This window comes from Mandrillus leucophaeus, unplaced genomic scaffold (genome assembly GCF_000951045.1).
Source record: "Mandrillus leucophaeus isolate KB7577 unplaced genomic scaffold, Mleu.le_1.0 Scaffold809, whole genome shotgun sequence".
Taxonomy (NCBI): domain Eukaryota; kingdom Metazoa; phylum Chordata; class Mammalia; order Primates; family Cercopithecidae; genus Mandrillus; species Mandrillus leucophaeus.
The window spans coordinates 1,358,912-1,372,700 of NW_012108797.1; the positions used below are offsets into that span (position 1 = coordinate 1,358,912).

Below are 13,789 nucleotides of genomic sequence, written 5' to 3' on the forward strand. Positions count from 1 at the left end.
ACATTAAATACCATAATTTTTGGTATACTAGAAAAATCACATTAACAGGAGTCTCAAAAAGGGAAAACCTTTGTGCCATTTTCTCTTGCTTCTTATTCACTTGGGATTTACATACCAAGGGGTAATATTCACTTAAGTTTCTGTTTAACCAAAACTTTTTACTCAAAATAAATTATTATCTGTTTAAGGAATTGGAAGATGATAAGACAGCCCTGCTCTAGAAGCACAACCTTTTTGTGTACTTAGTCATTGTCTCACTGAGGGATGAATCTTCAGCTCTGGGCTAGGGTTTATCATCTAAGGTGCTTTGAAGAGCATAAAATTACTTCAATTATGTTATCTCAATGAAATAAATCCCCACCAGAGAACAAACAATATTGACATAGAATTCTTAATTAAACATATATATATAAATATATATACTGCTTAGGGTCACTTTAGTGCAATCAGATTATGGGATTTGCTGTAGCACAGAATGGAGTTCTAACACAGGAGATCAGATCATATGTTTGCATACACAACCATTTTCTCACTTTTCATTTTGGATCATATATTTCAGTGTGTCTAACTTTCTTCTCTGGTAAATAAATCAATTCCCCCAAAAACATTAACACCAGTGAGATCTAGACATGTTTGAAAATCCTATAAATATCATGTTAGAGAGAAAAAAGATTTCTTAGCTAAGAAAATAGAATTTCATACTTTATAGAGCCTGTTCCCACAACTTCAGGTATTCAACTAGGTCAGTAATAAGAAGACACTGCCAGGCGTGGTGGCTCATGCCTGTAATCCCAGCATTTTGGGAAGCTGAGGTAGGTGGATCACAAGGTCAGGAGTTCAAGACCAGCCTGACCAATGTGGTGAGACCCCATCTCTACGAAAAATACAAAAATTAGCCGGGCATGGTGGTGCATGTCTGTAGTCCCAGCTACTCTGGAGGTTGAGGCAGGAAAATCGCTTGAACCCAGGAGGCAGAGACTGCAGTGAGCCAAGATCACACCACTGTTACTCCAGCCTGGGTGACAGAGCAAGACTCCGTGAGAAAAAAAACAAAAACAAAAAACATCATTAGTTGTGAATGAACATTAACAAAAATGTGTTAACTATATTTTACAAAATAAACTGTCAGATTTTATTTTACATAGTACAAAGATGATTGTCTAAACTGTTCTTACCACCACCAAGATGATTTAAGCTTTTACACATTTTGAATAGAAACTTCCTTCAAGAAGAGCTTAGTAATCTTAGTGTTGAAGTTTTGAATCATCGTTTATTACATGCTAATTATCAATAACTTATAATTATCTGAAGTGTCTCAACATATTTGAAACAGCTAAAAGAATAAAAGTTCTTATAATAGTGAACTCAAGTTTGTTAGTGCTATGAGATGACTTCTATTTGTATATCAGGAATTTTGAATATTAAGTTCAGGCAAAGAAAAAATGCTTTTCTCTTCAGACAATTCTTCAGCCTCCAAAATCTTTCTAATAAGCATTTTGCTGCTTACAAATTGATTTGTATTTGTATTTGATTTTAATTTGTATTTCCAATTTGATTCTTTTCTGTGAGTTTAGAGAGCTTATTTATTGTCTTCAACATTAGTAAAAACATAAAACAAAGAGATACCATTTTCATTATCAGATTGGTAGATATGTTTAAATATGCAGGTAGTACTGCTGGTGAGTATGTGGGGAATGAGGGACTCTGATATACTGAGGAAGCATCAGATGATATAATCCCTTTGTAAGGAGATTTCTAGTGTCCACTAAAACAAAAAAAATTGCCTATGGCCCAAGACACAGCAAAGAGGGACACAGTCCTCTGCGAAACAAGAAAGGGAAGAGAAAAGGGTAAGAGTAAGGGTGGGGACACAGAAAAGTCAGAGATGTTATTCTAATAAAGATTCCACTACATGTAAGGATACATCAAAAGTGGGGGAAAAACATTATTATTCCATAACAGCATGTATACATAAAATTTTTAAAAAATTAAATTGCTTTTTTTAGGGAATATGGAGGCTTTGGTGACACTGTGGCAGAGTGTTAGTCGAGTAGTGGAGAAAGAAACTAGATTGCAATTGTGTGAGGACTGGGTAGGAGATAAGAAAGCAGAAACAACAAATGCGGAAAACTTGATTATTCTGAAAGGGTAGAGAGAAAGATAACTGGAAAAGTGTAAGTTTAGTGTTGGGAAAAGGATATTTTTCCTCCCGAGGTAAAAATGAGTATATGTTCCATGCAGATATGGAGAAACCTATAAAAATAGTGGGGTTAAAATACAGGAGAATGTAAATAAGCAGGAAAGCGAAAGTCCCTAAGAAGAAGCAAACACTGACAGAAATCAAGAGAAAAAAAATACAGTTCTATAATAATAGTAGGAAACTTCAAACCCCACACTTAAAAATGAACAGAGCATCTAGACTCGAGATCAATAAAGAGATACAGGACTTGAACAGTGGTACACATCAACTAGGCCTAACAGACACATATAGAACTCTGAACCAAACAATAGCAAAAACACATTCTTCTAAAATAAGTCTCAATGAACTTTATAAGACTCATATCATGTGAAATATCTTCACTGACAATGGATGAAGCTAGGAATCAACGCCAGAAAGAAAAATAAAAAATTCACATATATATGGAGATTAAACACCACACTTTTAAATAACCAATGGGTCAAAGAAGAAATCACAAGGAAAATCAGAAAATACTCAGAAATGAATAAAAACAAAAACAGCATAACTAAACTTATGGAATGCAGCAAAAGCAGTAGTCAGAGAGAAGTTTATACTATAAACACCTACATTAAAAAATAAGAAAGATCTCAAATCAATTACCTAACTTTACACCTTGAGGAACTAGAAAAAGAAGAGCAAACGAAACCCATAGCTAACTGAAGGAAGGAAATAATAAAGATTTGAGTAGAAATAAACAAAATAGAGAATGGAAAAACAGTAGAAAGAATCAATGAAACCAAAAGTTGGTTCTTCAAAAAGATAAAGAAAATTGACAATCTTTTAGCTAGAGACAAAAAAGAAGACACAAATATCTAAAACCAGAAAGGGGGAACATTATTACCAGCCACACAGAAATTTTAAAAGGTTAAAAGTACACAATGAACATTTATACACCAACAAATTAGATAACTTAGATGAAATCAACAAATTCTTAAAAACACATGTAAATTATATAAACTGACTCCAAATCTGAATAGAAAAGACACTGAACTGAATAGAAAATCTCAACTGACCCATAAATAGTGAGGAAACTGGACCAGTAATCAAAAACTTCCCCAAAAAGAGAATTCCAGGACCAGATGGTTTCACTACACAATTCCAACAAACATAAAGACTTTGAGTCAACAACAATCCTTCTCAAGCTCTTCCAAAAAGTAGAAGGGGGAACATCTTCTAACTAATTCTATGGAGCCAGCATTACTCTGATACCAAAACCAGATGAAGACATCACAAGGAAACATTACATACCAATATCCCTTATGAATATAGATGCAAAAATTATCAACAAAATCCCAGCACAACAAATCCAACAGCATATTAAAAAGATTATATACCATGATCAAGTGGGATTTATCCTAGAAATGCAAGGGTGGTCAACATAAGAGAGTCAAACAACGTAACATACCACTTGAATAGAACAAAAAAGTCTGCACATGATCACCTCTGTTGATACAAAAAAGATATCTGATAAAACCTGATACCCTTTAAAAAACACTCGTAAAATTAGGCAGAGAAAGGAACTTCCTTACCACGATAAAAGACATTTACAAAAATCCCACAGCTAATATCATATTCAATAGTAAGGAAAGATGAGGAACAAGACAAGCATGCCCATTTTCAGCACTGTTACTCAAGTTACAGCCAGAGCAATTAGACTGGAAAAAGAAATACATGGTAACCACATAAGAGAAAAGAAGATAAAGTATTTCTATTTGTGGATGACATGACCCTATAGAGAGAAATTTCAAAAGAATCCACAAAAAAGCTACTAGAGTGAATAAATTCAGCAAAGTTGCAGGTGACAAAATCAACACACACACATATCAGTTATGTTTCTATACACCAGCAATGAACAATCTGAAAAAGAAAGAAAATAATTCCATCTACAATAGCATACAAAAGAATGAAATACCTAGGAATAAATTTAACTAAGGAGGTGAACAACTTACATACCTAAAACTATAAACTATTGCTAAAAGAAGTCAAAGACCAAAATAAATGGAAGGGCATTATGTGTTTATAGATTGGAAACTAAATATTATAAAGAGGGCAATACCCCCAAGCAAAATTTCAATCTGAAAATTCCAAAGACTTTTTTGTATCAGTGGAAAAGCTGACTCTAAAATTGACATGGAATGGAAAGGGACTCAGAAAAACAAAAACAATCTTGAAGCAGAAGAACAAAGTTGGAGCACATGCATTTCCTGATTTCAAAATGTACTATAAAACTACTGTAATCAAAATTCTGCAATACTTGATGAGATACAGAGGTCTAGTTTCATTCTTCCGTATATGGATATCTAGGTTTCCTAGCACAACTCAAAATGGATTATACACCTAAATCTAACTATGAAACTACTAGAAAAAGAAAATATAGGAGAAATGCTTCAGGACATTGGTCTGGGCAAAGATTTTATGGATAAGACCTCAAAAGCACAGGCAAAATAGCAAAAATAGACAAATGGGATTATATCAAGCTAAAAAGCTTCTGCACAGCAAAAGAAACAGTCAGAGAGTGAAGAGACAATCTACAGAATGGGAGAAAATATTTGCAAACTATTCATCTGACAAGGGACTAATATCCAGAATATATGTCATGTATTGCTTAACCATGGGGATAAATTCTAAGAAATGTGTCCTTAGGCATTTTCATCATCATGAGACTATCATAGATGCAGATTTTCTTAAGCTCTTCTAAAAGTGGAAGAACAAGAAAGCTCTTCTACTTAGAAGAAGAAAAGTACTACTTACAAATACCTAGATGGTATAGCCTACTACATACCTATGCTGCATAGTGTAGCCTATTGCTCCTAGGCTGCACACCTATATAGAATGTTATTGTATGGAATAATGCAGGCAACTGTAAGACAGTGGTAAATATTCACGTATCTAATCATATAAAAGGTACAGCAAAAATTTGGTATTATATTCTTATGGGACCACTGTCATACATGCAGTCCATCATTGACTGAAACATTGTGTAGAACATGACTACACAAGGAACTCAAACAACTAAACAACAAAAACACAAATAATTCAATTTAAAAATTGGTAAATGATCTGAATAGGCATTTCTCAAAAGAAGACATACCAGTGGCCAAAAATTATATGAAAAAACACTCAACATCACTAATCATCAGGGAAATGCAAATCAAAACCACAATGAGATATCTCACCCCAGATGGCTATTGTCAAAAAGACAAAAAAAAAAAAAAATAACAAATGCTGGTATGGATGTAGAGAAAATGGAACTCTTATACATTGTTGGTGGGAATGTAAATTAGTAGAGCCATTATGGAAAACAGCATGGAGATTTCTCAATAAACTAAAAATAGAACTACCATATGATCCAGCAATCTTACTGCTGGGTATGTATCAAAAAGAAAGGATATCAGTATATCAAAGAGATATCTGCACTCTCATGTTTATCGCAGCACTATTCACAATAGCCAAGATATGGAATCAACATAAGTACCCATAAACAGATGCAAGGATAAAAAAATATATACACAACAGACCACCATTCAGCCATAACAATGAAATAAATCCTGTCATTGGTGAAAACATGGATGAACCTGGAGGACACTATGTGAAATAAGCCAGGCACAGAAAGATAAATACCACATATTATCATTCACATGTGGAAGCTAAAAAAGCTCATCTCATAGAAGTAGAGTATAGAATAGTGGTTACTATTAGGATGGTGCAAAAGTAACTGTGTTTTTTTTTTTTTTTTTCGATTAAAAGTTAAGAGAATATAGGGAAAGGAATGGGGAGGGAAAGGTTGGCTAACAGATACAAAATTGCAGCAAGATAGGAGGAATAAGTTCTAATGATCTATAGCAACGTAGGGTGACATAATTAACAATAAATAATTGTATATTTTCAAATAGCGAGAAAAGATTTTGAATGCTCCCAAAATAAAGAAATGATCAATGTTTGAGGTGATAGACACACTAATTACTCTGATGTTTAAAACTATAAAACTTTTAGAAGAAAACACAGGGGTCTCTTTGTGACCTTGAATTTGGCGATGAATTCTTAGATATGATACCAAAAGCATCAGCAACAAAAGAAAAAATAAACTGGGCTTCATTGAAATTAAAAACTTTTGCACATCAAATGACACCATCAAAAGTGAAAAAACCTACAGAACAGGAGAAAATATTTGCAAATCATATAGCTAATAAGGGGCATGTATCCAGAACACATATATTTTAAAACTCCTATAACGCAACAATAACCAAAAACACAATTAAAAATGAGCAAAGAACTTAAACATACATTACTCCAAAAAATATACACAAATGGCCAATAAGCACATGAAAAGATGCTCAACATCATAAGACTTTTGGAAATGCAAATTAAAACCACAATGATATACCACTTCACATCTACTAAGATGGCTATTTAAAAAATAATGGAAAATAACAAGTGTCAGCAAGAATGTGGATAAATTGGAACCCTTGCATATTGCTGATGGGAATGTAAAATGATACAGGCACTGTGGAAAACAGCTTGGCAATTCCTCAAAAAGCTAAACATATCATACAACCCAGCAATTCCACATCTAGGTATATACCCAAAAGAATTTAAATCAGGGACTCAAACAGATACTTGTACTCCAATGTTCACTGCAGCAATATCCATAACAGCCAAAAGATGGAAACAACCTAAGTGTCCATCAACAGATGACACCTCAAGAACAATCTAGGAGATGACTTCGCATCCCACAATTCCCATCCAAGGAGAGACCATCAACTTTGTGCTTTGATGCAAATACATACACACCCCACACTCACCCTTCTCTTTAGCTGATGTTGGAAAATTCCATAGCCATCAACTGATTAAGTGTGTGCTCCACAGGGCATTTGAGACACAGAATTATTTCCAAAGGGTCTGGTCCAATTGTATTTTGATGATCTCCAACACTGAGAGTAGTACCCACAGCTGGTATTACAGGCTACAGGAGTTCTGTGGATTAAAAGATGTTATAAAGAACTTCAAAAATCATCTAAATTGAAGTTTCACATTGCAAAAAAACTACCTTGCTTGTTTCTCTTAATGCACAAGTGTAGCTAATTGTGCTTCATTTAAACTTTTAGACGTACGGCAATAGATTCACACTTGATCCTAGCAGAAATTAAACCAGAGATAGCTATTAAAAGTAGGGATCCATTACACCATATTGAGATTTTCCACTTCAGACCTTCCCTTAAATGCATAAAAAGTTAGGAGAGGAAGGTCAACAGAAAGACCACCATTTGTATATTGATCCTAATATTTATATTTCCCAATTCTGGGCAGTAAATTAACAGTAAAAGAGGCAGGGGGTAAAAGAGGCAGAGGTGACCCCAAAATCCTAAACTGTACATTGTCATTCTATTCCACAAACCCTTGCAGAGAACCTAGCTTTTGTTAAGAATAAACAGGACAAGCTTAGTATAGACAACATGGCTTCAGTTCTATAAACTATGCAAATACACAGAACAGTGGGTTTTATGAGAATTAATTTCTCCCTAACTACTCATTTCTACAGGAATTCGGTATCCTGTGGCTATACCATACATAGAGCTGAGCTCTGACCAAAAAGAATCAGCACAAACAAGGGGCTGCTACCAACTGTGATACAAATCACCAAGTCCAAACATTGGCCAGAAAACAAAGGCAAGGAGTAAACAGTCACCAGGATGAGACAGACGAGATTATCTATGAAGCAGTTTCAGTGAGTAATCCCCAGAAAGACTCTCCTCTGAGGCCCAGGACTTCAGGGGGAGAGAATCGCAGACGAAGCAGTAAATCTGATACCCCTGGATAGGGAGGGAGCTGTTGAAGGCACAGTGGGGCTGGGTCCCTTCAGAACCACACTTCCTGTGCAGCTGTCCATGGCTTACTGAATAGGGGTGAGAACCAGGAATCCTCTTGGGGTTAAAAAGCTTTAAGGCATCCTGATGAGACATTTTATGTGAAAACCTGAGCACAAGTTCTGGAACTGAGACTACAGTGAAAGCATCTGTGGTTCCTCCTTACTCCCTTCCCCAGAGTTGCCCAGATAGGGCTTCATTCCTCATCTGAAGCCCTATCAGTAGGAGCCTACAGACAGCTAATAGCACAGTCCTGTCTTCATGCATAGAGTGATTCTACTCCTTGAGTATGTTGAAACTAAATAATCTGTCAATGTGAACTTGTTTTGTTTGTGCCCCACTACAGACACACAGGCAGTGTTCTTCATCATCTTTATGCTCTCTGTGCTTTATCCCCCAAGACTAGATTTCAACTGAAGAACTAGGACAATATTTTCACCAGTTTCAGCATGCAACTTTATTAATAACATGTAAATAAAATCTCAAAAGAATACACTTATATCAATATAAAGCACAGAAGTATAGCTTACTCAGGATGAATAGATTCATTATCAGGTCACGTTGCAGAAATACTAAAAATATCTCAATTTATATTATATAGCACAATAAAAATCAGCACATGTTCAGGATCTCAAGATTAATTGGTATCCATAAAATTGCCTCCCTCAATCAACATGGAAAACATGAGTATTGAATTTATAATTATAATATGCATTGGTTTCATATTGCAACTCCCAAAAAACTGTTTGAGGCTTTATGAGAACAGAGGGGTATTCAGAGTTTGAGTATTAATCTTATGACTTTATCTCTCACTTCAGGATCACTGTGCTCTGCTAAGTCTTGGAGTTTCCGACCAAACTGTTTTGCTTCCTGGAATATTGAAATAAGCTCAGATTTAGTGAACTTTTCCTTGGTAAATAGCTTCACCTTTGTTTTGAACTGAAAATTTATATTCTCAAATATTTCAATAATATTAAGAATATTGGCCTTTGACTCATGCTTGTTAAAGGGTGCAACCAATGATGACAGTACTTTGGCACTGATCAATTCTCTTGTATTGGCACAATTTTTAGACAAACACGAAAACACTTTTAAAACATAAAACTTGGTTTTGACACTTCCCTTGTTTAACAAGGTGAGAAAATCTGGAATATAACTGGTAATCACATAGTGATCGTCAAATTTTACACTCAAGTGCCCTAGTAATTTCAGTCCAGCCAGCTGCACAGGGGAGTTCAAGGGGCAAGAGACTATGTCTTTACAAACTTGATGTATATAGGATTCCCCTGATTTTGGTTCTTCAGAAGACTCAGAGCTGTCATCCACTATACTTAAAGCTCTAGGGTGTTCTTTAACATTGGCATTATTGACCAAGTTTTCAATCATAACAGTAATACCTACATCATGAATTATATCTTGAGTAAATGGATAAGCAGGACTGATGCCCATTATCATTGTAGCTATTTCATGAATGAAAGGATCCTTGGTTAACTTAAGGAGGGCAACAAGTTTATCAAACTCTTTAGGCTCTAAACTAAAGCCACGTGATTTGCAGTGGCAGGCCTTCGGATTAGGCCCATACTTTTCCCTTTGCCTAATCTCTTTTTTAATCTCAGTTAAGGTCTGGTAATAAGGCCCATGATAAGGTGGGATCTTGGTCAAAGGTCGAATCCCCAGAGGAGTTTCAATCAAAGTCTCAACCAGGGTCCAGTTTCCTTCTGGAGGCAAGGATTGCTCCCCTCCCTCAATTGGAACTAGGACAATATACCTGGCCCTTGACCATGCTATTGCCTTTTGTTTTATAGTAAGTGTGGGTTTGTGTGCGGGCTTGGGCTTTTCCTGGATCTTAGGTAGGGGCTTATAAACTTGAAGAGAGGTCTCTTCTTCAGGCCAGAACCAAGAACCTACACTAGACTCTTCTCCAGTCCAGAACCAGGAGCATATATTTTCTTCATCCTCATCACTGGATTTCATCCCAATGCTGGCCTCTTCCCTTCTGTCAGGTCTGGACCCAGTATTGGCCTTATCATGTGACTTGGCATAGGACCTAATATTTGCCTCAATGACAGCAACAACCTTGACTTCAGATTTGGTTACAGCACTGACCCCAGACATAGGCATGGCCTTTGACTTGGTTTGTGGCACTATACTGCGTTCTGCCAGGGGTTTTGTCTTAGTCTCAACCATGACTCTACTCTTAGTTGTATCTTCCATCTTGCTCACTTCCCTTGTCACAGCCATAGCCTCCCTGTAGGTCACTTTATGCATCCTGGTCATTGCTCCATCACCAGCTTTGGCCTGGGTCACTGATTCTGTTTTCAGTTCTGCCTCAGCCACTGCCTTGGCCTGGGTTTTACCATTCACTCTAGCAGTGGCAGGACCACTGATTCCATCTTGCAGGCCAGCCTCAGCCTTTCCTCTAGCCCTTGCTTCTGTCCCAGAGTCAACCATGTTCCAAGTTTAAGGTAAGGACAAGTTATATACCCCCACCCCTGTCTCAGCCTTGACTGAAGGTCTGTCCCGGTTGGTGTTTTCATACAAAGTCCAGTAGTCACTCTGTCCCCTTTCCAACTACAGGCTCTGCCAGTGATATAGAAAACATGCAGAGGAAGCTCACTCAAGGTAGGGAAGGATGGCTGTGCATGGGCCCAGCCCTGTAGAGGGTGGTGGTCTTCAGCCACTCCAAGGCCACCAGATCTGCCACTGAAGTAGGACCTAGGGGTGGAGGAAGGAAATGGGGCTTTGAGTCTCTTTCAATTTTTTTCTCCTCATGCTGATTAGCACAGGGAGACAGGAGAATATGGAGATTCAGTGCTTGGTGGGAGAGGTAGGTAATTAGCGAACTCTCTCTCCCTTCATTTCACCCACTCCCTACACTTCCAAGTGCTATCAACCTTCTTTCCAGTCACCAAACAGGAGCATAAGGAGTAGGAAAACTGGAGGAGAAGCTGAGGAATCCCTTTAGTGGTTCTTGACCCCTGCTAGAGCCAAGCAGCTCTCCACTACTCCATCCTACAGGTCTACCCAGGCAATCCCCATACTCATACCAACCTGCACTGATCTGGAGTAACTTTCTCCTCCTTACCTTGCTTCCAATGGTGACAAGCCCTACAGCAGATCTACAGGCAGACCTATGGACAAATAAACAAACAGGAGAATGTGGAAACTGATCTCCTGGTGACAGACCTTGGTCCCTGGCCCCGATTCTTGCCTTTCCAGATACATTTTGTCTAGTGTTTCCCTCCTCCTAGTCCCCTCTCCCCCACTGCTTTGTTTCAGGGCTACTTCTCCTTCTCCTCCCTATTGCCCACCATCTTCCTCTTCAGTGATTGCCCTAGAATGTCCCTCATTCAGATTAGACTAGGCTTAAGCACGAGAGCAGGACAAGCAAGTGGAGAGTGAGAAAGGCAGGTCTTAGTATTCTGTATCCCCACAACTTACCAAGACTCCCAACTAAATCAGCAGCAGCAGGGGGTGGGGCGGATGGGCATAACTAGTAAAATGACGAAACAGAAGAGATGGAATTCTCTAGTCAAAGTTGCTCCCGTCCCTGTACCTTTACACCAACCTTAACAGATACAGGGCAATTTTCTCTTCTTTGTAATTTCCTAGTTTTAAGTTGGGTGACCATTTTACAAAACTTCACAACTGACAGTTCCACAGACCTGGGGACAGATCTACCTACAGGGATGCACAAAAACAGAGACCAATAAATGAAGACACAGGAGACAGTTGAGGTTGTCTTTGGTAGAGACCAGCACCCAGGGCACAGATTCTTTCTGGATACAGATAACTGTTTGGCAAACATTTTCTATCTCCCCTTTTTCTCCCACTCCTAAATCTTCAAGCCCCTCTGCTCTATTCTCAAACTCTGACAATTCCTATACAGAGACAACTCAAACATCCCTACAGGGTAGTAGTAGTGGTGTCAGCAGGGATGAAATGCCTAGACAAACCACGGAGGCTGGGAAAAAAATGAAAAGTATTTATTTCCATATTTTATCTGGGTTCCTATGTTTCCTTCCTCTCTCCCAAAGCCTATCATTTTCTGCAACATAATGCGGGTAAGGGAGGACATGTTAGGAAAGCTGGCAGAGAGTTCTGGAGGCTCCCTTACACTCCTGCCTACTCTAATCTTAGCCATCTACAACCTCCAAGTACTGCCTCCAAGTACTGCCCACTCTGTAAAAACCATGCCAATTTTCTTTTCCTTCTCCTCTCCCCTTGTGGTCTGCTGTCCCCTACAGATCTGTACAGAAACATGGAGTGCTGCAAACTTAGGAACAGATCTACACATACACACCCAAAGAACAAATGAAAGACAGAGAGAGACAGACGTGGTTATTAACGGTCAGACCAGTAACCAAGACATGAGGCCCTTTTCGAATACAGAGCCTTGATTATCAAACATTTACAACCTCTTTTTACATTCTCTCTCTCTCAGGGCTCCCCAGACAACTGTCCTCGCCTATGGAAGCAGCCCTCTCTTCCTCTTATCTAGTCTGCCTTTTCCCTGCTAGAAGCTGCAACCTTTTTCTTCCCAAACATGGTCTGAGGTGACCGAGTGTATGGAAATCAAGCTAGCAAAAGGCAGATCATTTTTTTTTTTCTTGTTGTGTGCCATTCCTATTACCCGTCTCTCTCTCCTCACCGCCCGCCCCCCATGACCAGGTCGCGTAACCAGTGTTCACCTCCGATAGCCACATCCACCCCCAAGCAATGCCCACTTTCTCACCGACCTTCTCTGCTTGGATCAGAGGCAGTTTTCTTGTTTCCTTGCCTCGAGGTGCTGTGTCATACAGCAGCAGGAACAGTCAGACACAAGGACTCGAGGCAATGGCGGCGGCTGTGTATGGGTACTGACCCGGCACCTGGGACTCAAGACGAGATAACCGCTTTATCAGATTAAAGACTGCGATTGGCAAACTGTTGTCAATTTTGGTATTCTTTTCTCCTTCCTGTTCCCAGGGCTCCTCAGAACCTCGAGCGTAGTTACCATTTAACATCTACCTTGTCCTCCGCAGACGAGGTTCTTCCTCGTCCGGGTTACCCACATCGGCAGTGGGAGGAGCTACAGCGTAGTTTATGGGGATCCGGCTTATGGAAGCGGAGTGATATCAGGCTTTGTCTAGCGCCGCGACTCTTTCTGTAGGCGGGCTGCGGCTCCTGTACCCTGTGGCCGCTTCAGGTATTGGAATGCGCAGGGGCGAGTTCCGGATATAGGGAAAACGGCGCTGGAACAAGAGAGGCATACAAATACCAGAGTGTTTCTGTATTAGTTTCCCTTTTGCGGGAGCTCCCCGCAGCAAGCCTACCGTTCTTTCCTGAACTGAAATGCACACTGGTTTTCAGCTGTGGTGTCAGGAAATCTCTTCTGGCCGACAGGAGGAAGTGTTCCAGTCTTTAGAAGTTCATCTCTCCAAACACAGAGGCCCACTGAAATGGGCGGTCTCGGGGTGGGGCCCAAGGTAGGGAAGTCGGCAAAGAGAGTCAAGACTAAGATAGGAGAATACGTACTAATCGATTCCGCAAACTTTGTGTTCCTTCGAGTCCCCCCTCCCAGCCCTTAATTTTCGTTTTCTTTTCTTTTCTTTTTTTTTTTTAAAGTTCTGGGATACATGTGCAGGATGTGCACGTTTGTTAAATAGGCAAACGTGTGCCATAGTGGCTTGCTGCACCAATCAAC

At 39.0% G+C, this 13,789-nt stretch overlaps 1 protein-coding gene across 10 annotated transcripts; it reads right to left on the reverse strand.

The window, feature by feature from the left end:
• Positions 1 to 8,535: 8,535 nt before the first annotated feature.
• ARMCX5 (armadillo repeat containing, X-linked 5) lies at positions 8,536 to 13,516 on the reverse strand. 10 transcript variants are annotated; one of them, XM_011967749.1, is made up of 6 exons: positions 13,419 to 13,516; positions 13,114 to 13,337; positions 12,843 to 12,974; positions 11,672 to 11,784; positions 11,189 to 11,234; positions 8,536 to 10,818 (listed from the first exon to the last, which is right to left on the reverse strand). In XM_011967749.1, exon 6 carries the CDS (start codon positions 10,552 to 10,554, stop codon positions 8,878 to 8,880), a length of 1,677 nt encoding a protein of 558 aa, XP_011823139.1. In that variant the 5' UTR covers positions 10,555 to 10,818; positions 11,189 to 11,234; positions 11,672 to 11,784; positions 12,843 to 12,974; positions 13,114 to 13,337; positions 13,419 to 13,516; the 3' UTR covers positions 8,536 to 8,877. The 10 variants fall into 10 exon arrangements, with proteins under 10 accessions (XP_011823139.1, XP_011823138.1, XP_011823140.1 ...); XM_011967748.1 differs by having other exon boundaries at positions 12,843 to 12,980; XM_011967750.1 differs by lacking the exon at positions 11,672 to 11,784.
• Between the last annotated feature and the right edge of the window lie 273 nt (positions 13,517 to 13,789).